The sequence below is a fragment of the Ochotona curzoniae genome, unplaced genomic scaffold (assembly GCF_017591425.1).
Source record: "Ochotona curzoniae isolate NIBS_2020 unplaced genomic scaffold, NIBS_Ocur_1.0 contig_2404, whole genome shotgun sequence".
Classification (NCBI taxonomy): Eukaryota; Metazoa; Chordata; class Mammalia; order Lagomorpha; family Ochotonidae; genus Ochotona; species Ochotona curzoniae.
In genome coordinates this window covers 7787251-7808224 of record NW_024465451.1, presented here as the reverse complement: position 1 = coordinate 7808224, position 20974 = coordinate 7787251, and the positions used below count along the sequence as shown (strand labels likewise).

Sequence of the window (20974 nt, the reverse complement as noted above, 5' to 3'; positions counted from 1 at the left end):
GCGCAAGTGGTTAAGGTCCTCGCCTTGCAGGCCCGGGATCCCATATGGGCGCTGGTTCTAATCCCGGCAGCCCCGCTTCCCTTCCAGCTCCCTGCCTGTGGCCCAGGAAGGCAGTCGAGGATGGCCCAAAGCTTTGGGACCCTGCACCCGAGTGGGAGACCCGGAAGAGGCTCCTGACTTCAGATCGGCACAGTATCAGCCGTTGCACTCACTTGGGGAGAGAATCATCGGATGGAAGATCTTCCTCTCTGTATATCCGCCTTTCCAATAAAAAAATAATAATAATAAAAATAAATCTTAAAAAAATTCATGCATATAAATGTTTTCATATGCCCTACATTTGGAAATCTACTAATAATATCGGTTGCTGTGTGGGGAAAAATGTATCCTACTCTGTTGTTGGAGTGTAGGCTAGCACAGCCGCTAGGGAAGTCAGGACAAAAATGCTCAGACAACCAAAAATTGATCTACCGTACAACCCAGCTGTTCAATCCTGGCAATATACCCAAAGGAAGCCAAGTCTGTGCATGAGAAAGTGACCTCCAACCCTCTATCCATAGCAGCACGAGCCGCAAGAGCCAAAACATGGAGACAACGCAGATATGTGTTCAAAGAGGGGTAGATAAGGAAACTGTGTACATCTACTCCCCATGGAATATTACCCAGCCATTAAAAAGAACGAAATTCTACCATGTGCAACAAAGTGGTCCTGACTGGAAACTGTTGTGCTCAGCGAAGCACTATACCACAACACTGCCCTCCCCACGTTTACTTTTAAATTGAAAAAGCAAAATACGTGTTCATGTTTGTAGGACAAGCTTTTAGCTTAGTGCTTAAGCCAGCCCTTAGGACCTAAGCTTCCCATGTTTTCTGCCTGGGTTCGAGTCCGGCTCCAGTCTCCATTCCATCCTTTTGCTCAGGTGCACTCTGAGAAGCAAGATGTGAAGACTCAAGTACTTGGGTTCCTGTACCCACCTGGCAGACCCGGGTTGAGTTCCCAGTCTCAGGTTCAAGTCTCGCTCAGCCTTGGTGAATCAGAGGATGGGAGAGTCCTCTACCTATCTGTGCTTGTCTGTCTTTCAACAAATATATATGTGTGTGCATTATATATGTAATATGAGATAGATATAGTGTCACTTCCATGCTGTACTTTGGATATGGACAAAGTTTCCCTCCCATACTGAGTGTCGCAGGCGTCTCCCGAGGAACGGCTGCTGTTAACTGTGGCTTGGCCATCGTTAGAGAAAGAACCCCTCCGCACCGCTATTCTTGTGCTCACTGTTATGCATCGAGCTTTTTTTCACTCTGACCATCTTTCCTTTTGAGTTCATACAGATTTTTTAACAGCTTTATTGAAGTATAATTTACATACCATAAAATGCACTCATTTAAAGTGTACGAGTCAATTAACGCTAGCACAGCTAATGCAGTTATGCAACTGTCACAACAACCCAATTTTGGAATAATTGCTATGCCTCAAAAAGGATTCCTTGTGGCCATTTTCAGTCATTTCCAACCTCACCTCCAGGCACAAGCGCGCACTCATCTACGTTTCGTGTTTCTGGACCTTCCAGCTGGTCATACATTGTGTCCTTTTTCTGGGCTTCTATGTTTAAATCTGTTACAATGTATTTGAAAGAGAGAGTCAGAGCCCCCATCCTCGGAATTCGGTTGGGATCCTCCACAAGGGCAGGGGAGAGCCAAGTCCTGCAGCCACCACCTGCTGCTTCTGGAGGTAAGCATGAGCAGGAAGCTGGACTAGGAAGCACCGCAGGGCTGGAACCCAGCATTCCGACATGGGAACGCACTTCGCAAACAGCTCTGCCACAGCCCTGCCCTATTGGCCATGCTCATTTAGTGTGATCTGCTCATGATTTATGTTGGGAGTGCTCCTTTATTTTTCAACTAATATTGGGATTTTTTTTCAAAGATTTATTTATTTTTATTTGAAAGGGAGATTTGCAAAGAGGAGAGACAGAAAGATCTTCTATGCCTTGGCTCACTTTCTAAATGACCACAGTGGCTGGAGCTAAAATGATCCAAAGCCAGGAGCCAGGAGTTTCTTCCAGGTCTCATATATGTGTGCAGGGGCCCAAGGAACTGAGCCATCCTCAACTGCTTTTCCAGGCCGAAAACAGAGAGCTAGATAGGAAGTGGGGCATCCAGGTCATTTGCAGGCACCTATATGAGATGTTGGTGCTGACAGGTGAGAGATTAGCCTGTTGAGTCACTGCACTGGTCCAATCCTTTCCTGTTGAATAATATTCCTTTTTTAATTTTTTTATTTTTTCTTAAAAATTTATTTATTTATTGCAAAGTCAGATATACAGAGAGGAGGAGAGACAAAGAGGAAGATCTTCCGTCCGATGATTCACTCCCCAAGTGAGCGCAACGGGCCGATACTATGCCGATCCGAAGCCAGGAGCCTCTTCCGGGTCTCCCACGCGGGTGCAGGTTCCCAAAGCTTTGGGCCGTCCTCGACTGCTTTCCCAGGCCACAGGCAGGGAGCTGGAAGGGAAGTGGAGCTGCCGGGATTAGAACCGGTGCCCATATGGGATCCTGGCGCGTTCAAGGCGAGGACTTTAGCCACTAGGCCACTCTGCCTAGGCCCGGAATCATATTCCTTTACACAGATGTGCCGCATTCTGTTTTCCCAGTCACCAGTGAATGAACTAGAGCTGCATACAACTCTAGCTGGACACTTATGAATAATGAGACTATAAACAAAAGTACTATGGGCCCAGCACGGTGGCCTAGCAGCTAAAGTCCTCACCTTGAACGTGCCAGGATCCCATATGGGCACTGGTTCTAATCCCTGCAGCTCACTTCCCATCCAGCTCCCTGCTTGCGGAGGAAGATCTTCTGTCCAATGATTCACTCTCCAAGTGACCACAAAGGCCAGTGGCTGTGCCGATCCGAAGCCTGGCGCCAGGAGGAACCTCCTCCAGGATCCTGGCGCTTTAAAGGTGAGGACTTTGGGGCCCAGCGGCGTGGCCTAGTGGCTAAAGTCCTCGTCTTGAAAGCGCCAGGGTCCCATGTGGGCACCGGTTCTAATCCCTGCAGCTCCACTTCCCATCTACTTCCCATCCAGCTCCCTGCTTGTGGCCTGGTAAAGTAGTTGAGGACGGCCCAATGCTTTGGGATCCTGCACCAGTATGGGAGACCTGGAAGAAGTTTCTGGCCCCTGGCTTCAGATGGTTGCAGTCACTTGGGGAGTGAATCATCAGACAGAAGATCTTCCTCTCTATCTCTCCTCCTCTCTCTCTATTTATATCTGACTTGGTAATAAAAATAAATAAATCTTTAAGAAAAAAAAAAAAATAAAGGTGAAGACTTTAACCACTACGCTATCGCGCCAGGCCCCCAATGTTTCATTTTGTAGGCTGCATACCCCTTCACTATTTGGATGAGGCATGTTTTATTTACTGAGTCCCTGGCTAATACAACATTAAGTAGTTTGCACATAGAAATTTATTTCTATTTTTAAAGATGTATTTATTTGTAAGGCAACATTACAGAGAGATGACAAGACCTACCATGTGTGGATTCACTCCTAAATGGTCACCAGAGCCACAGCTGAGCCTTCCAAATCCAGGATCCAGAAATTTCTTCTGCATCTCCCAGTGGGTGCGGGGGCCCAAGCTCTTGGACCTTCCTCTGTTGCTGTGCCAGGTACATTAGCAGGGAGCTGGATCCGACAGGTTTCACATCCGGATGCTGGGACTCCAAGCTGCCGCTTTTACCCGCTACTCGCCAGCTTCATATGTGAATTTCTTCAAAAACACAAACCGCTGTCCCCTGTGTTTTACTGACAGCGACGACGAGTTCCCGGAAAGCGAGCTCCAGCTGACCCCTCGGAGTGAGTCGCTCAACCGCAGGTGCCTGACCTCGTAGATGCCTCTGCAGCCAGCTACCCAAGGCGGGCCAAGGCGCCACTCCACCTCCGAACAGCAGGGGGCGAGGTTGCCAGTGCCGCACTCCTTGCGGTGCTCACTTTTCTTCGGTTCCCGGCGCACTTCCGGCACTTGCGGAACTTTGGTGCGGCCGGATGCGAGGCGTGGGGACGCGGGCGCGCGAGGCGGCAGGACTTGCTTCCGGCCGTGTTGGTGTTCCGTGGCGGAGGGAAAATGGAGACAATTCTGGAGCAGCAGCGGCGGTACCATGAAGAGAAGGAACGGCTCATGGACGTCATGGCCAAAGAGATGCTTACGAAGAAGTCCACGGTGAGTGGCGCCCGGCCCAGGGTTGCTCCCCTCCCACCCCGCGCCGGACCCCTGCGAGCTTCTTGGGGCGCCCGCACCCCGGTTCGCTGCGCCCCTGTACCTCCTCCCCGACCCTGCACGCCCGAGGTCTCGGCTCCAGCCCCCGAGACCCGAGCGGGTGATCTCTGCCCTCGGGAGGCCTTCCCAGCTAACCGGCGCCTGTGTCCCGCGTTTACCTTTTATTATTATTGTTGCTTTCAGCTCCGAGACCAGATCAATTCCGACCACCGCACTCGGGCCATGCAAGACGTGAGTGCCCCGCCGTCCCCTTGTCCCCAGGGCGCGGTGGGCGGGAAGAGCGGGGCCGGCCGAGGCCTGGGGTCTCTGGCCCACGCTGGCTATGGGAGCGAGTGGGGGCCGAGGTCCACACTCTGACCTTAGGGCAGCAACAGTTGTAGGGGTGTCCATGACCCCGGGCTCCTCCCCAGAAAAAGGGGTCTGCTGTGTATTGGGAAGCTAGCTTTGACTATTGAACTTCTTGTGTTGGGCAGTAACTTGATTTCCTAAAGAAATTGAGAACAGGGTTAGTAATGAGTGCAGCTGGATGCTGGGCCAACGTAGGCTTTTCTTTTAAAGGATTTATTTACTGGGGTGTACAGGGTTAGGGCGTCTCCTGGGTTCCGCCCCCACAGCTCTGCTGTCTGTTCCAGAAATACCACCCCCCCTGCCATGCACCTGGAAAAACAAGCTGAGGGTGGCCCAAATGCTTGGGGGTTCTGGCACCCCCATCGGAGAGCCAGATGAAGTCCCTAGCTTCATCCTGGCGCAGCCCCTGCTGTGTGGCTGTGGTGAGAGCATCACTACGTGGAGAGAGCTCCCTTTCTGTAATTCTGCTTTTCAAGGCAGTATCTTCCATCTGCTGGCTCACTACGCAGATGGCCACACAGCCAGGGCTGAGCCGGCCAAAGCCCAGGAGCTGGGAGCTTCATCCATATCTCCCACAGGGATGGTGTGGATCCATGTGCCTGATTCAACTTACAGGACTTTGCCATTACCTCAGCAGGGAGCTGGGTGGGAAGACTAGCAGCCTGGCTTAGAACCAGCGTGCTCGTGGGGTGCAAAAACCCCAGAAGGCAGCTTAATGAGATGCATCACGAGGCCGGCCAAGTGCAGAACTTGTTAACCTCTGCTCTCATCCTTATGTGTGTTGGAGATCTCTTAAGAAAGTAACTAAAGGCCGAATCGGCTCATGATTTGTAGGAGATAATTAGATGAAGGCCCCTGGTCCGGGTCCCTGAACTGTAATTCTGAAACCAGAATACTGTGAAAACAAAAGAATTTTTTTTTTTTTTAAAGATTGATTTATTTTATTGCAAAGTCAGATATATAGAGAGGAGGAGAGACAGAGAGAAATCTCTTCCTTCCGATGATTCACACCCCAAGTGAGTGCAATGGCCGATGCTGCGCCGATCCGAAGCCAGGAACCAGGAAGCTCTTCCAGGTCTCCCACGTGAGTGCAGGATCCCAAGGCTCTGGGCCATCCTCGACTGCTTTCCCAGACCACAAACAGGGAGCTGGATGGGAAGTGAGCTGCCAGGATTAGAACCGGCGCCCTTATGGGATCCCTGGGCGTTCAAGGCGAGGACTTTAGCTGCTAGGCCACTGCGCTGGGCCCAAGGATTCCTTCTTTTGCTAGCTTCTTGTTGACAAAATCTGACCTGATCTTGTTTTTCAGAAAAGTTGGCATGAGTCAATGACGGGCTTTTTTTTTTTAAAGATTTATTTTTATTATTTTGTTTATTGGAAAGGCGGATATACAGAGAGGAGAGACAGAGAGGAAGATCTTCCGTCCAATGATTCACTCCCCAAGTGAGCGCAACGGCCGATGCTATGCCGATCCGAAGCCAGGAGCCTCTTCTGGGTCTCCCACACGGGTGCAGGGTCCCAAAGCTTAGGGTCATCTTTGACTGCTTTCCCGGGCCACAGGCAGGGAGCTGGAAGGGAAGCGGGGCTGCCAGGATTAGAACCGGCGCCCATATGGGATCTCAGACGTGCAAGGTGAGGACCTTAATCACTGCGCCACCGTGCTGGGCCCAATGACGGGCTTTTTATAGCCTGCATATTACTGCCTTGTAGATGATGTACAGGGGGCACTGCAGAGTTAGTAATGCAAGGAACGTGCTAGAAAATAGAACCAGCATGGCTTAGTTTGGTGGCAACCCCCGCCCCCCAAAAGAAAGCCAACCTTGAATTCCAGGGTCAGCATTTGGGCACAGCTGGCTAAAACATTGTGGTGCCGGCATCCCGTATGTTCAGGGGCTGGAGTCCTGGCTGTTATGCTTCCAGTCCGTTTCCTGGGAACTCACTGCAGAAGTGGCCAAGTACATGGTCTCCTTCCACCCATATGGGAGACCTGAATAGAGTTTCTGGCCCCTGGCTTTGGCCTAGCCCAGTCCCAGCCTTTGTGGCCTTTGAGGGGACGGAGCCAATGGATGAAAGATCTCTGTTTAACTACTTGTCAAATAAATAAGTAGATCTTTGTGTAAGTTTTTTTGTTTTTTAGTGTGAAATCCTGGGGCTCTGCTATGACTCAGCTGGCTAATCCTCTGTCCACCAGTGCTGGCATCTTATATGGGCACTGGTTCAAGCCCTGCTGCTCCACTTCTCATCCAGTTCCCTGTTTAACAGCCTGGGAGACAGTGGAGGATGGCTGAAGGCCTTGGGACTTCCTCCGAGGGGGAGATGTGGAGGAACTCCTGGCTCCTGGCTGCAGATTGGCTCACTTCTGGCTGTTTTGGCCACTTGGGGAATGACAGTCAGATCCACAGAGAGAAGCAGAGACAGAGAGGAAGATCTTCCATCCACTGTTTAACTCCCCAAGTGGCCCCAATGGTCAAAGCTGAGCCAATGCAAAGCCAGGAGCCAGGAGCAAGGAGCATTTTCTGGGTCTCCCAAGCGGGTGCAGACTCCCAAGGCTTTGGGCCGTCCTCAACTGCTTTCCCACGCCACAGGCAGGGAGCTGGATGGGAAGTGGAGCAGCAGGACCACAAACTAGAACCCACATGGTATCCTGGTACATGGAAGGCGAGGATTTTAGTCACTAGGCTACTGTGCTTGCCCTCCACACTTTTTGATGACCGTACATATGCATGGATTTCAAAAATTGTTTGTATCAGAATAAACCTGTATTGTAATTCCATTTTCTGTTCTGTTTAAGAAGCAGAGACAGAGCGTACATGTCTACTAGTTCACTTCCCAAACGATTGCAGCCGTGGGCTGGGGCTGGGCGCAGGACTGGCCCTGGACTTGCATATTCAGGCTAGACTTATTCTCGTGGCTGCAAATGCCCAGACGAGCCATACCTCCACTTCCCAGGGTCTGCTTTGGAAGTACCCTTGAACGTACTCCCAGGTCCACTCTTGATGTTATCCCAAGGTCTGAAAGAAACCTGACTCCAAAAGCCTTGGAGAAGGGACTGTGGGCCCATAGCACACGGCCCTGAGGCAACATGCTCTTCAGCAATGAAAAGCATCTTGGACCACCTTGGTCCACCACCATCTCAGTGTTTGAAGGTGGAAACTTCTCTGCAGCCCAGGGGGTTTAGTGTCTCAGAGGGAAGGTTTAGCATTGGTAGAATGTAAAGTTTGGCACATTCTGCCATCCCTGAAATCGTATTGCTTAGTTAATCTTCAAAAAGTACCCAGGAAGTATCCAAAACACCTGTTAACACGAGAAAGCAACATGCACCCTTCTATTCATAGCAGCACAATCAATAATTGCAAAAACATGGAAGCAACCGAAATGCCCATCAGCAGAAGACTGGATAAGAAAGCTTTGGTTCATCTACTCCATGGAATACTACTCAGCTATTAAAAAAAACAAAATGCAGTTCTTTGTGGCCAAATGGGCCCAACTGGAAACTATAATGCTAAGGGAAATGAGCCAATCCTAAAAGGTTAGATAGCACATGTTTGCCTTAATTTAAGATGAAATGATGTCAATATGAAAAATAGTACCTGTAAAATGTAATATTATTTCAACCTCAAACAGCCTATCTCACATGCAGTAAGATATTGTGAAGTAACCAATGAAGCAACAATCAATGTGAGTCAGACAGATTATAATCTAAATCAAATAATTGTAAAACCTAATATACTTTTAATACCCTATGTTATTCCATGATGGGGCGGGAGAGCAGAGAAATCTTCCATTTCCCTAGAATGTGTGAGGAAGACGTGAAATACAACCTACCAGGATCATAATTGGTAACTCATAGACAACAGACTCGAATCAGCATTAGACAATAGTAAAACTACAAAGATACACAGGTGGAATCAAGAGCGATCCTGACAACCTCTTAACAGGAGGTCATATGCACAGAGCAGGTGGGGGACCCCAGAATGGAGCAGGGGGACAGGAGGAGGCTTGTATCCCAACCCTGAAGATTCCCAGATCCTCACCAAGGGCTACATCCCAACTGCCAAGGAGACCACGGGAATTGGAGTGCCTTCGGAGGCCAAGAACTCTGAGGTTATCCACTCCACTTGGATCTACCACATGGCATGGAAGAAGTCAGAATCCTTCCTCTCAAGATCCAAGGGCATCAGAACAACAGCCAGGAGCCCTGAGTGGTCCACAGAAACAGAAGAACAATAAACTTCCTTTGGGACTAGGGAGGGGAGTTCTCTCTGGTCCTCGCTTGATTCCAACTTGGGGTCCTCACCCTCTCTTGCAATGACTGTCAGGATTGTTCCGGACACCCCTCAAAACAAACAAATAACCAACCAAACAAAGAAGTCTAGATAGACAGAGAACAGCAAGGAAAGCTTAGAAACAGACGAAACGGTCAGCATGGATTCATGCCTTACTAGGTGGGACACAAAGATTAGTTACTCTAAGGTATTGAAGATTTCTCTGCACACCCCTGCTAAAACTGTTCTGCACCTAAAGTGTTGACATATGCCTTGTTAGAGTTATAAGCCAGTCTAGACTACCCAAAAAAAAGGCAGGTTCTGCAAAATTATGCTTCAACGCTATAAAATGCTAAGTATCATAATGGAAGTAGACACAAGACAGCTGAACAGTAATCTATAGCCATTTTAAGATGTATAGAACCCGGTTGTATATAAACTAAAATTGAAATGAAGTAGTCACAGGATGTGATTAAGTACTTGCACTAATTCCATGACGTTATAAATTGTTGCTGATGTTATGTTGGGGGCTTTCGATCAGGATGATACTCTGTTGGCTCTACCTTCAGACCAGAGAAGGTCTCCCCAACAAGCCGTTGAACTTATCTGGACAATAAGATGCTGGATTCTATGCTTGGTGTATGCTTGCAATGAAAGAATCTCAACTGAACTTGAACTGTGGCAATGCAGCAAGGTGGAGGAATCCACCATGGGGGGAGGGGTGGGGGAAATCCCAGTACCTATAAAACTGTCACATAATGCAATGTAATTAATTATTTTTAAAAAAAAAAAGTACCAAGGAAGGCTGAGAAGGGGCTTGGCTGACGTTTCCAGGGTTCTGTGGGCCCTTGGTGGTGGCGGAGCTCTGGCTGTGCGGGCTGCTGCTGTCTGATGGCATGTGCTTGCCTTGCAGAGGTACATGGAGGTCAGCGGGAACCTGCGAGATCTGTATGACGACAAGGATGGGTAAGTGTCGCTCGCACGCAGTCTGGGTACCACTGCTTCTGAGGAGCCACGGTTAAAACACTGACTGTTCTGCTCTGGGTTTTTCCTGAACTGGCAGGTTACGAAAGGAGGAACTCAATGCCATTTCAGGACCCAATGAATTTGCTGAATTCTATAATAGACTCAAACAGATAAAGGAATTCCACCGGAAACACCCGAATGAGGTACGACCTGGAGATTGCTGTTTCAACCCCACCTAAAGAGCATGCTCAAGGAAAGGGGTCTAGACAGCGGAGTTACACCGCTGGGGTGTCCTTGGCCTTTAGCTGCATGGAATGTGGGTGACATTGGTGGCTCTGTGTCTTCAGGATTCCCCTCTTTAGAGCTGAGGCCTCCTTCCTGGGGATCGGGAGTGTTTCCACCTGCCCTGAGATTCCCCTGGGGAGTAATCTTTGTTCTCGAGCTCCCTGTTGGGTTGGTTGAGATTTGCACGACCTGTGTCATGGTGTAGTCTCCCTACCAGATCCTACTGGCTCCCTTTTTAACTTTGATGGAAATTCTCCCCTCAGTCCCAGTAAATTGTGATCCTATTTAGTCTTGGAATTTTTTTTTTTTTAACCTAGAGCAGGGGTGGAGAACATTTGGCCTTCAGGACTTACAAGGCCAGTGCAATCATTTGGTCTGGTCCCTATTTTTTTTTTTAAATAATATTATTTAGTTGATTAGGGTACAAAGGGTCAAGGGCTAAAGGAGGTTTGACCCTTTCTAAGCAACCACAGGCAGCACTCAAAATTCAATAAATCTACAGCATGTCATTTTCAGATTTCTTTGGGGCCCGGCGGCGTGGCCTAGCAGTTAAAGACCTTGCCTTGAATACGCTGGGATCCCATATAGGCGCCAGTTCTCTCCACAGAAATCTTCAGTAAAAGGCAAAAGATTTGGTCGCCGGTTCTAATCCCGGCAGCTCCACTTCCCATCCAGCTCCCTGCTTGTGGCCGGGGAAAGCAGTCCAGGACAGCCCAAAGCCTTGGGAGTCTGCACTCGCGTGGGAGTCCTGGAGGAGGTTCCTGGATCCTGGCTCCTGGCTCCGGACCAGCACAGCACTGGCCGTTGTGCTCACTTGGGGAGTGAATCAGCAGTGGATGGAAGACCTTCCTGTCTCTCCTCTCTCTATATATCTGACTTTGTAATAAAATAGATCTTAAAAAAACAGATTTCTTTGAAAGGCAGAGTTACCGAGGAAGGGATAGAAGGAGATGTAGTTCACTGCTTTACTTTCCAAACAGCCACGTGGCCAGAGCTAGACAAGAGCCAGGAGCAGCTTCGCTCAGGTCTCCCACATGGGTCAGGGCTTCAAGCACTTGGGCCAGCTGCTGTTGCTTTCCCATGAGCCCTGGCAGTGAGCTGGATTGGAAGTGGCATCTGGGTGGTGGCTTTAGCTGCCAGTGCCACTGCACCAGCCCCAAGCAGGGTAATTTTTTAAGTTACTTTCATATAACGTGCAAAAGACGTCGAAAAATCCATTGACCCTTGGCAAAAACAAACTTCCCGTCCGTGGCCTAGAGGATCCGACCAAGACACTTCACTTGCTTCATTATAGTTTTCAAAATTCAACAACTATGACATGGTGGGTAAAATCATTGCCTGCAGCACTGGCATCACAAGTGGGTGCTGATACTGATTGGGAGCTGCCAGGACTTCTGTACTGAAGTAATGGGCATGACAACTGTCATGGGGCAGAGGTGGTTAATGAAGAGTGCGCTTGCATTTGAAAACCGACAGGAGGGCCTCTTGCGATAGCCTGGTAGGTAAATCCTCACCTTGGGTGTACCGGAATCCCATGTGGGTGCTAGTTTGTGTCTTGGCTGCTCCACCTCCTTTCTAGCTCCCTGCTTGTGGCCTAAGAAGGCAGTTGAGGACGGCCCAAAGCCTTGGGAGCCTGCACCCGCATGGGAGACCTGGAGGAAGTTCCTGGCTCCTGGCTTTGGATCAGCTCAGCTTGTGGCCACTTGGGAAGTGAACCAGTGGGATGGAAGATCTTTCTCTGGTTTTCTTCTGTAAATCTGGCTTATCACTAAAAACAAATAAAGTCTTAAAAAAAAAAAGGATAGCTATCCCTTAGAGCCAGGAGAAGCAGAGTTCCTACAGTGATTTGATACCAAAGAGGGAGGAGGGAGGAATGGGAGGGGCACAAGGAGGATGGGGGCGTGGGGGAGACACACAGCCTGGCTGGAAGTACCAGAACGGAGAGCAGCTTAGTGCAGCCTGGGAGGCGAAGGTGCTCTCCAGCCCGTATGTTCAGGCCCCCTCTTCCCTCGGAGGGTAAGACGTGAGGTTGTTTGTTGTCAGTGAAGATGTGGTTACTACCTGGTTGTCTTAATCTTATTTCAGGCAGGAATGGTTAAACAAGTGATTGCAAGGATGCCCAAGATAGACTGAGTAAAAGTGAATCTTTATAGAAATAGCAAAAAAAAAAAAAAAGAAAAGGCCCACAGGTGTTAATGTGCTTGTACACGTGCACAAACACGTGAGCAGTTTCCAATGTTGCTGGTTTGAATCACCTGGGCGTCGTAGTGAGTAGTCCTCTGTCCTCGCATGTAACTGGGATCAGGTGCATCCAGATTTTTAACACATCCTCCCATGTGGATTCTGATGTGAAGTAGTTTGACTTGGGAACCACTGGCATAGAAAAAGATCTAGCAGTGGTCAGGTACTTTCAGCAGAATGAATAAAGGCAGACTTTGTTGCTTTTTTTTTTTTAAGATTTATTTATTTTCATTGCCAAGTCAGATATATATATATATATACAGAGGAGGAGAAACAGAGGAAGATCTTCCATCCGATGATTCACTCCCCAAGTGACCACAATGGCCGGTGCTGCGCTGATCCGAACCCAGGAGCCAGGAGCTTCCTCCAGGCTTCCCACATGGGTAAAGGGTCCCAAGGCTTTGGGCCATCCTCGACTGCTTTCCCAGGCCACAAGAAGGGAGCTGGATGGGAAGCACGGCTGCCGGGATTAGAACCTGCATGGGAGACCTGAGGAAAGTTCCTGGCTCCGGATTGGCGCCGCACCGGCTATTGCAGTCACTTGGGAAGTAAACCATCAGACGGAAGATCTTCCTCTCTGTTTCTCCTCCTCTCTGTATATCTGACTTTGTAATAAAAAATAAATAAATCTTTAAAAAACTAATAATAAAATAAAAAGGGAGACAGGGAGATCTTCCATCGATTGGTCCCCTCCCCCTTTTTGCCACAATAGCCATTGCTGGGCAAGGCTGGTCTCCTGCGTGCCAGTGCCCTTAGTGCGTGGGCCATCTCCTGCTGCCTTCCCAGGTGCATTGGCAGGGAGCTGGACATGAAGCGGAGTAAGTGGGCTTGAAACAGCACTCCCAAGTTTGGGGTGGAATGCTAGCAATACGAACAGCAGCTTAAACTACTACCTCTATATCAACAGGCCTGCCTCTGAGTGGATTTTAGTTTTTGTAAGTATTTGTTAATTTAACAGTTTTAAAGTCAAATAGTACCAAAAAAATTAGACAAAACATTGGAGTACATTAATAGGCTCCTGTTGGGAAAAAAAAAAAAATCAAACCCCAAAAAAACATTGCAAGTTCAACTTTCTGGGGCCAAGTTGTGGCACAGCAAAGTAAGCTGCAGCCTGCAATGCTGGCATCCCATGGGGTCCTGGTTCAAGTCGTGCCGCTCCAGTTCCAGTCCAGAGAAGCTAATGTGTTCTGTAAATCTGTCCACATGGGAGACCTGGATGTGGTACCTGTTTCCTTGCTTCAACCAAGCCTAGCCCTGACTGTTGGGACCTTCTGGAAAGTGAACCAGCAGACAGGAAAGTGTGCTGTCTCTGCCTTGCAGATAACTAGATACACGTATGCTTATTTTTGACATCCAGCTTTCTGCATCCCATTTCTGTGACATTGTGGCTTTCCCCCTCAGATCTGTGTGCCCATGTCGGTGGAATTTGAGGAGCTCCTGAAGGCTCGAGAGAATCCAAGTGAAGAGGCACAGAGTAAGTCGGGTCTGACGCGTCTGCCAGCGCTCGCGGAGAGGGTTGCTCCAGGCCTTGGAGCCATCGGGTAGCTCGTTCCTCTTGTCGGTTTTCTCTTTACTGATTTTCTCACCCAAGTAGACTCCCTCCATTGGCCTCGTGTAAAGTGTACGTCTGTGCTGAGCTGTCTCAGACTCACTGGCGTGCTTACCTCATCAGCAGAGGGAGGGGTGAGGGGCTGAGAAGTCAAGTCTGAGGAAGTGGGTGCCAGTGTCCTGAATGTCTCTGCGTCCCTCAGATTTGGTCGAGTTCACAGATGAAGAGGGCTACGGTCGTTACCTGGATCTCCATGACTGTTACCTCAAGTACATCAATCTGAAGGCGTCTGAGGTAAGGCCTGAAGGAGAACAAGGCTGTGATTCTAGAACCTAAGTCAGGAAGTTGCTGGGACTGCTAGACATGAAGCAGGCGGAGGATCATCTTCGGATGCTTGTGACAGAAGCTGTAAAGGAGTTGCTTTCTATCTTGGAATGAAACAGCGTTCAGAATGAAAGGTTTCTGCACTGACTCTGAGAAGCATATGCTTATTTTATTAAAGCAACAAGCATGTTAGTAAAGCTGAAATTTTCTTAAAACTCAATAATTACCACAGTCGCATATAAAGCACAGGTGATTCTAATGTTAACCAGATGTGTTACTAAGTGCATGGAAAGTACGCCGGCATGATTTCTGCCAGCAAAGGGCTACTGGCTTTAAAATTATTTTATTTAAAAAAATAAGTAATGATGGGCCCGGTGCAATGGCGCAGTGGTTGGGGTCCTCGCCTTGCATGCCCGGGATCCCATATGGGCACCAGTTCTATTCCCGGCAGCCCCGCTTCCCATCCAGCTCTCTGCCTGTGGTCTGGGAAAGCAGTCAAGGACAGCCCGAAGCCTTGGGAGCCTGCACCCGCGTGGGAGACCCGGAAGAGGCTCCTGGCTTCGGATGGGCGGTCGCCTGGGGAGTGAATCATCAGAAGATCTTCCTCTCTGTCTCTCCTCTCTGTGTATCTGCCTTTCCAATAAAAATAAAATAAATCTTTAAAAAAATAATAAGTAATGAATAATAAAAAATAACTTAAAAATTATTTATTTGAAAGGCATAGTTAGAGAGAGCTCTTCATTTGCTCATTTGCTGGTTTACTCCCCAAATGGCTCACACCAAAGCCAAGAACTTCTCTGGGTCTCCCACATGGCGGCAGGGCCCTTGCGGTTAGACCCTCTGCTGCTGCTGCTGTCTCAGGCATGTTAGCAGGGAGCTGGATGGCAGTAGAGCAGCTAGGACCTGAATCGGTGCCCACATGGGCACAGTGTTGCAGGCGGTAGTTTAACGTGTTATGTCACAGGATCAGCCCACTACTTAATATCTTCTAAAAGATTTTAAATACTCATCAGAAGAGATGCTGTTTACTGTGACCGTCTCAGACAGTCCCAAGCAGGTGTGAGGATACTGTAAGTTGTGGGAAATGGAATTTAAACATAAATGTTATTGAGTATTAAAAAAGATTTTGATGTTCATACATAGGAATGTGATTAAATTCTTAATGAAACTGAGAGAATGCCTGTTGGGGTTCAGTGTATCCAAGTGAAACTGCAAGGCAAGTGAAATGATTTTATTTTCTAGTCCAGGGGTAACCTCTTGCCGTAAGCAAGAAGTGCCCTGAACGAAGTAAGTGTGGGGTTTTTACAGTAAGTATCTTTCAGAAAATCAAAAGCTGTGTGACAGTGAAGCAGTACATGATTCGGGGCTTACAGTGACACAAAACAGAAAGCATGCAATAGGAATTTGCAGTGCATAGGTTGGGGGTCCTGATCATATCACTTCAACGCAGACAGTAATAAAACAGCATGCCTCGAAGGGAGCTGTCTTAATCTCAAAACTCCAAGATTCTCCATATCTTCTGTCTGCCTCCTGGCGTTTCAAGAAGCAGGAGCTTTTTCTCCTAACAGAAGGCAGGTTTGCCTTTGGAGATTCCAGACTTCCAGCAGCACAGTCACCTTTACAATGAGCCCTGTCAAACCCCCAGAGTGCAGTGCATGGTTCCGGGAGGGCAGATGCCTTGCTTGTCCTGTTCTGCATCTCCATACTTGGTACAGAGAGGCTCAGAAGGTGTTTGCATGAGTGAACAGGTAGTACCTTTGAGTGCCCTGTTTCATAAGGATGTAATGGTTGTCAAAAAATCTTAAACCAAGATGCTGTGTTCCACAAATGCTTCTCTCTGCGTGCTTTCATTAACTTGATGTTTGTGTTGTGGAGTTATAGAATATCTGCTATCTGTCTACTCAATCTGGTCGAAACACCTTTGAGGCTGTCGAGGCCTAATCAATGGGGAGGAGGACTGAAATAAGCCGACTCTTGTGACTTTGTTAGAAAGCGCTGGATTTTGACCTCACTGACTGAAGATTATATTGCCACGTGCTGTAAATACTCAACTGAATGTCCTGTCATTTTTTTTCTTCTTTTCAGAAGTTGGATTATATCACATACCTGTCTATTTTTGACCAGTTGTTTGACATTCCTAAAGAAAGAAAAAATGCAGAGTATAAGAGGTAGGAATTAATAAAGGCCAGGGTCCTACTTGATTTGATTAAACTATAATGTGAAGGTTTGAGGGTGGCGTTGCGAACATGACTGACTTAAAGGGTTGTCGGAGGATAGGGGTTGTGAATGACATAGCTTTAAAAACATGTGCAATACCCTAGCTTTGGACAGGGTGTGTCTGGGCTCATCTTTGATGTTCATACTGTTCTTGATATTGTCTTGTGGTACAAGGAAGATAATGATTCTGGGACCTATGTTTTGGGAATTTATTTTAAAGAAAATCTCAAATTTGTGACTTGATTGAGGAACCTGGGTCTGTGGTATAAAATAGAAAGGTTTGTTAGTAGCGCCATTGGTTAGTAAGCACGTGCCCGTAACTGCCTGTTTTATATTATGTCATGACGATGAAAGCAGCTAGGAAAGATCAGAATCGGAATGATGTGTTGGGGACAGCTGAGTTGTATACTTATTTAAAAGTGAGTGTCCCTTTGCCAGCCAATACTATTGGAACTGCAGGTGTGCAAAGCATAGGCATTGAGGGCAGAATGCCCTTGGCTTTCGTGTGTCTCCTAGGTACCTGGAGATGCTGCTGGAGTACCTGCAGGACTACACAGACCGTGTGAAACCCCTCCAGGACCAGAATGAACTTTTTGGAAAGATTCAGACTGAATTTGAGAAGAAGTGGGAGAACGGTACCTTTCCCGGTTGGCCGGTGAGTTTCCCCAGGGTTGTGTGTTTATTTGACTATAACCTTAGGTCAGGAGTAAGGAACATCTGGCCCAGGAGCCATCCAGAGCTGATGGAATTGATTAGTCTGACCTTGCCACAGCAACTGCAGGCAGGACTTGAAATTCAAGTTACATAGCAAGTTACTGTTTTAAGTTGACAGTTCTGTATGGCTTGAGAATGACATTATAAATGTTCAAATGGCCCGTGGCAGGAGAAGGTTCCCTGCCCCTGGCTTAGTGCCCTGATGTCCTTTGTGCCCTGAGGTGCTATGTCCTACCAGGGGCACTAGGCTTTCTTTGTGTACTTGGGACAAGGTTTGTTAGGGTTCTTTTGCCATTGACTGGGCTGTACAGACGCAGACGCTGACTGAATGGTGTGCTGGAAATGGAGGCATTTTCACTCGTGGGGTGCTCTCTGAGTTGCCTGGGGAGACCGGGCCTTCTGTTTTGCTGTGTTTTTGTGAGAATCTGATCCTTACTAATCAGTGTGCATAAGGAAGGGACCACCCGACATCTTTGAGCAGTTCCCTTATCCTGCTCCTAACCTTGGATCTTCGCAAACATCGTTTCTTGCCAGAAAGAGACAAGCAGTGCGCTGACCCATGCTGGAGCCCATCTGGACCTCTCTGCCTTCTCCTCCTGGGAGGTAGGTGTTTTCTTCAGCAGCAACACCGCTCATTCACCTGCTCAAATACAGGAATGTTTTGTTGTTTATTTGTTTTAAGAATTATTGATTGGAGAGGGAGACTTAAGTAGAGACTTTAACTTACTACTAGGAGATGAATTCTGGGCTGTGTGGTGCAGCCACATTTAGGAACTCCACTCACACTGGCTTACATTTGTTGCCCAAAGTCTCCGTCTGTGTTACTGGAACTTGCCTTTCTTGTTGATACAGGAGTTGGCCTCCTTGGGTCTCGACAGATTGAAGTCTGCTCTGTTAGCTTTAGGCCTGAAATGTGGTGGGTAAGAAAATGACTCTTCTCTCATGACTCCCACTTGGTGTGTGCGTGTGATCACCTAAGGACATTTGATTATATTTTTTCCTGTCATCCTGTACTGCAAAAGTAAGCAAGCCTTTTTGGTTTGAAGTAACCTTAATGTTCCCCCCGCCCCCGTCCTCTCCCCAGGACCCTGGAAGAGCGCGCCCAGAGGCTGTTCAGCACCAAAGGAAAGTCCCTGGAGTCCCTGGACACCTCCCTGTTTGCCAAGAATCCCAAGTCAAAAGGCACCAAGCGGTAAGTGGCTGAATGGTGCCTTGCTTTGGGATTTTACGTATTATTCCCATGCAGAATTTTTGCAGCAGTTTTAAAGCCTGTTTAATGACCATAATGGGCTGATAGAGATCCAGCTGGCTCGTTATCTCTGCCGTCATGTACTGGCATTATAGGGCAAGCCGAGGGTAATCTGTACTCCCTCTTGGTGATTGATAACAGTGGAGTTTGATGAAATATTTTTCTGGGTGCTTTGGGTTATCTGAATAGGTTGGAAGGCTGAAAGACTAAATAGGCTCAAAATTTTAAAGATTAGCTTTTTATTCAAGTATATTGATTATTTACTGTGATACAGTTTTTACATGTAGGGGTTCTTCCCTCCCCTGCCCCTCTCCTTTCTCCCTCACCTTTTTCCTCCTGCGGTTTTTCCCTGAATCATAGTATCATAGCACCTAGGTAACAGTTATAAGTTTAGCTTTCTGCTATTTTTGATGATTACGTGGTTTACAAGGGTGGCAAGGATCAGGGAAAAGTGGATGAAATCATTGTTTCCAAATTCTCTATTTCTTCTTGTCTCTTGGGGAAAGGGGAGAGATAAAGGGGGAAGCCACACCCAGCCTCCCCAATGCCCACTACCCAGGGATGGGGACCCGCCACCCAATATCAACCTAGGGTCCTGCTATAGTGCATGTTCTGAGTGTTCTGACAAAGTAGTTTGGGTATTCTGAAATGCTGTCGATTTCGCTGATCCCTGGGTGAGGCAGCCCTCCCAGTGTCCACCAGCTGACGTCGTCGACCTCAAGTCTCCATTCACCCAGATTTTAGCTGTCATTGTTTGCTGGGGTAGTTGTCCAATTTGCTCTGTTCTTTCTCTGCTACGGTACCAAATGAGCTGCCTTATTCTCCATGTACATCAGAGTCTGCCGTCCACTACTACTTTTTCACTCATGGTCAGGTCAAAGGACCAGGGTCAGGAGACCCGAGCCCTGCCGGATCCTTCACCCGTAGGACTCACAAACCCAACACCTACCTCACAGGCAGGCCCCAGGAGCCAGGAAAGGCAACCAAAGCCACGCTGGATGCCCAAACCCCAGGGCTCACACATCTGGCACCCACCTCACGGCTGGGCCCCAGGACATGGGCCAGGTGACCTGAGCCCTGCCGGACCCTTGCCTCTGGGACTCATGAACCAGGCACCCACTTTGCTGGCAGGATCCAGGCCAGGCAATCCAAAGTCTGCCGTATCCCCGTCCCTGGGGCTCACGAAACCAACACCCACTGACTCCATGCTGGCTGGCTCACCTTGCGTCAGCGTCCACTGTTGTGTTACGCAGCCTGATTCAGTCCAGCTCCTACTGGTCTGTGTTGCAGCCTAACCTGGTACTTCCAGAACCCTCTCCCATCCCCACTGTGAATCGGCTGACTTTGTGGCCTGACCTGGTCCGTTTTGCACACTGACCTGGTTCTCAGATCTGCCAGTGGGTATTAGGAACTGACCCGCCCCTAGACCTGACCCACTTGTATGCTGGTGGGTACTGTAACCTGGCATGGTCAGGATTGCTCCTTGACTTGGTTGTTGCACTCACCTTCATGGGGTGCGTCCCTACAAAGGAGTTTCCCAAGCTCCTCTGTCACGTCTCTTCCCAGTAGTAGATCTCGTGAGCACCATTTAAATACTTAAATAAATTAAGTATGTAATTTATTAAGTGAACACCAGGTTGGCTTTGTCCGCTTCTTGTCCTGGCAGGAACAGTGGCCTTGCTCAACAGGCCCTCACCCATTCTGATTCTTACTATTGGGTATTACAGCTCAGCCACCCCTGGTCTGTGCCCAGCACGGCTCACACATGGCTCCGCAGGGACAGAGATCTAGCCCAAGCCTGTTCTACACCCAACTTGGCTCTCACGGGTCCCCATTGGTGCTGGAGTCTAGCCTAGTTTGTAGCTCCCCAGAGCCAGTGCACACCTGTGCAGAGGGAGGCTATAGCCAAGGCCAGCCCAGCCTGCTGCCCTGATTCTGGCTCTTGTACTCACCAGTGGGAATCCCAAACTAAGGGGTGTCCCCGTAAACCCCAGCCATGCCTGTTCCTGGCTGCAGCTCTTGGGCTTGCCAGTGGAGATTGCAGTTCCACAGGACCACCAATGTACTTAAGCTAACCAGTGGGACTTGGATTTCCACAGGGTTGGGCCTACATATCCCCCACAGAATCTACTCCCGATCTAGTTCTCTTGAATGCTGGTTAGTGTCATGGCCCTGCCTAATGTGACCCATCTCCTGTTCCAACGTTCAGTCAGGTACTGGGATATAGCGCTGCTAGACAGGCCCTCAGCCCTAGCTTTCATGTGGGCTGGTGTGTGGTGGTCAGCAATGCTCCATGCTAATGAGCCCAACTCAGGACTCCCTTGTGAGCTGGTACATCGGTCTGACCCATACAGGTCTTCCATTTTCTCTCCTCCAAACCACCAGGTCTCATCCCCTCACTTACCTCAAGTACAGTGGTCCTGTCGTTGGGAGTCCCTCAGGAGTCATTCTTTACCCACACATGCCTAGATGTCCCTAGGCATGTAATTGTTCAATCCCTAGTCCCCAGAGCCTGAGCCAAGATGATGCCAGCCGC

General features: G+C 48.6%; 1 protein-coding gene across 2 annotated transcripts in view; it reads left to right on the top strand.

The window, feature by feature from the left end:
- The first annotated feature begins 4044 nt into the window (after nt 1–4044).
- The window catches only part of SF3A3 (splicing factor 3a subunit 3), a 29389-nt gene continuing 12459 nt past the window's right edge, over nt 4045–20974 (top strand). Inside the window, exons 1-11 of one of the 2 annotated variants that reach the window (XM_040974247.1) lie at nt 4045–4223; nt 4464–4511; nt 9807–9859; nt 9957–10062; nt 13787–13859; nt 14137–14228; nt 16344–16426; nt 16992–17130; nt 17724–17792; nt 18042–18109; nt 18274–18381. In XM_040974247.1, coding sequence (XP_040830181.1) covers nt 4128–4223; nt 4464–4511; nt 9807–9859; nt 9957–10062; nt 13787–13859; nt 14137–14228; nt 16344–16426; nt 16992–17130; nt 17724–17792; nt 18042–18109; nt 18274–18381 — 935 coding nt within the window. In that variant the 5' untranslated portion in view covers nt 4045–4127. The remainder of the gene's footprint in view (nt 4224–4463; nt 4512–9806; nt 9860–9956; nt 10063–13786; nt 13860–14136; nt 14229–16343; nt 16427–16991; nt 17131–17723; nt 17793–18041; nt 18110–18273; nt 18382–20974) is intronic. The other variant, XM_040974248.1, reaches the window with a different exon arrangement.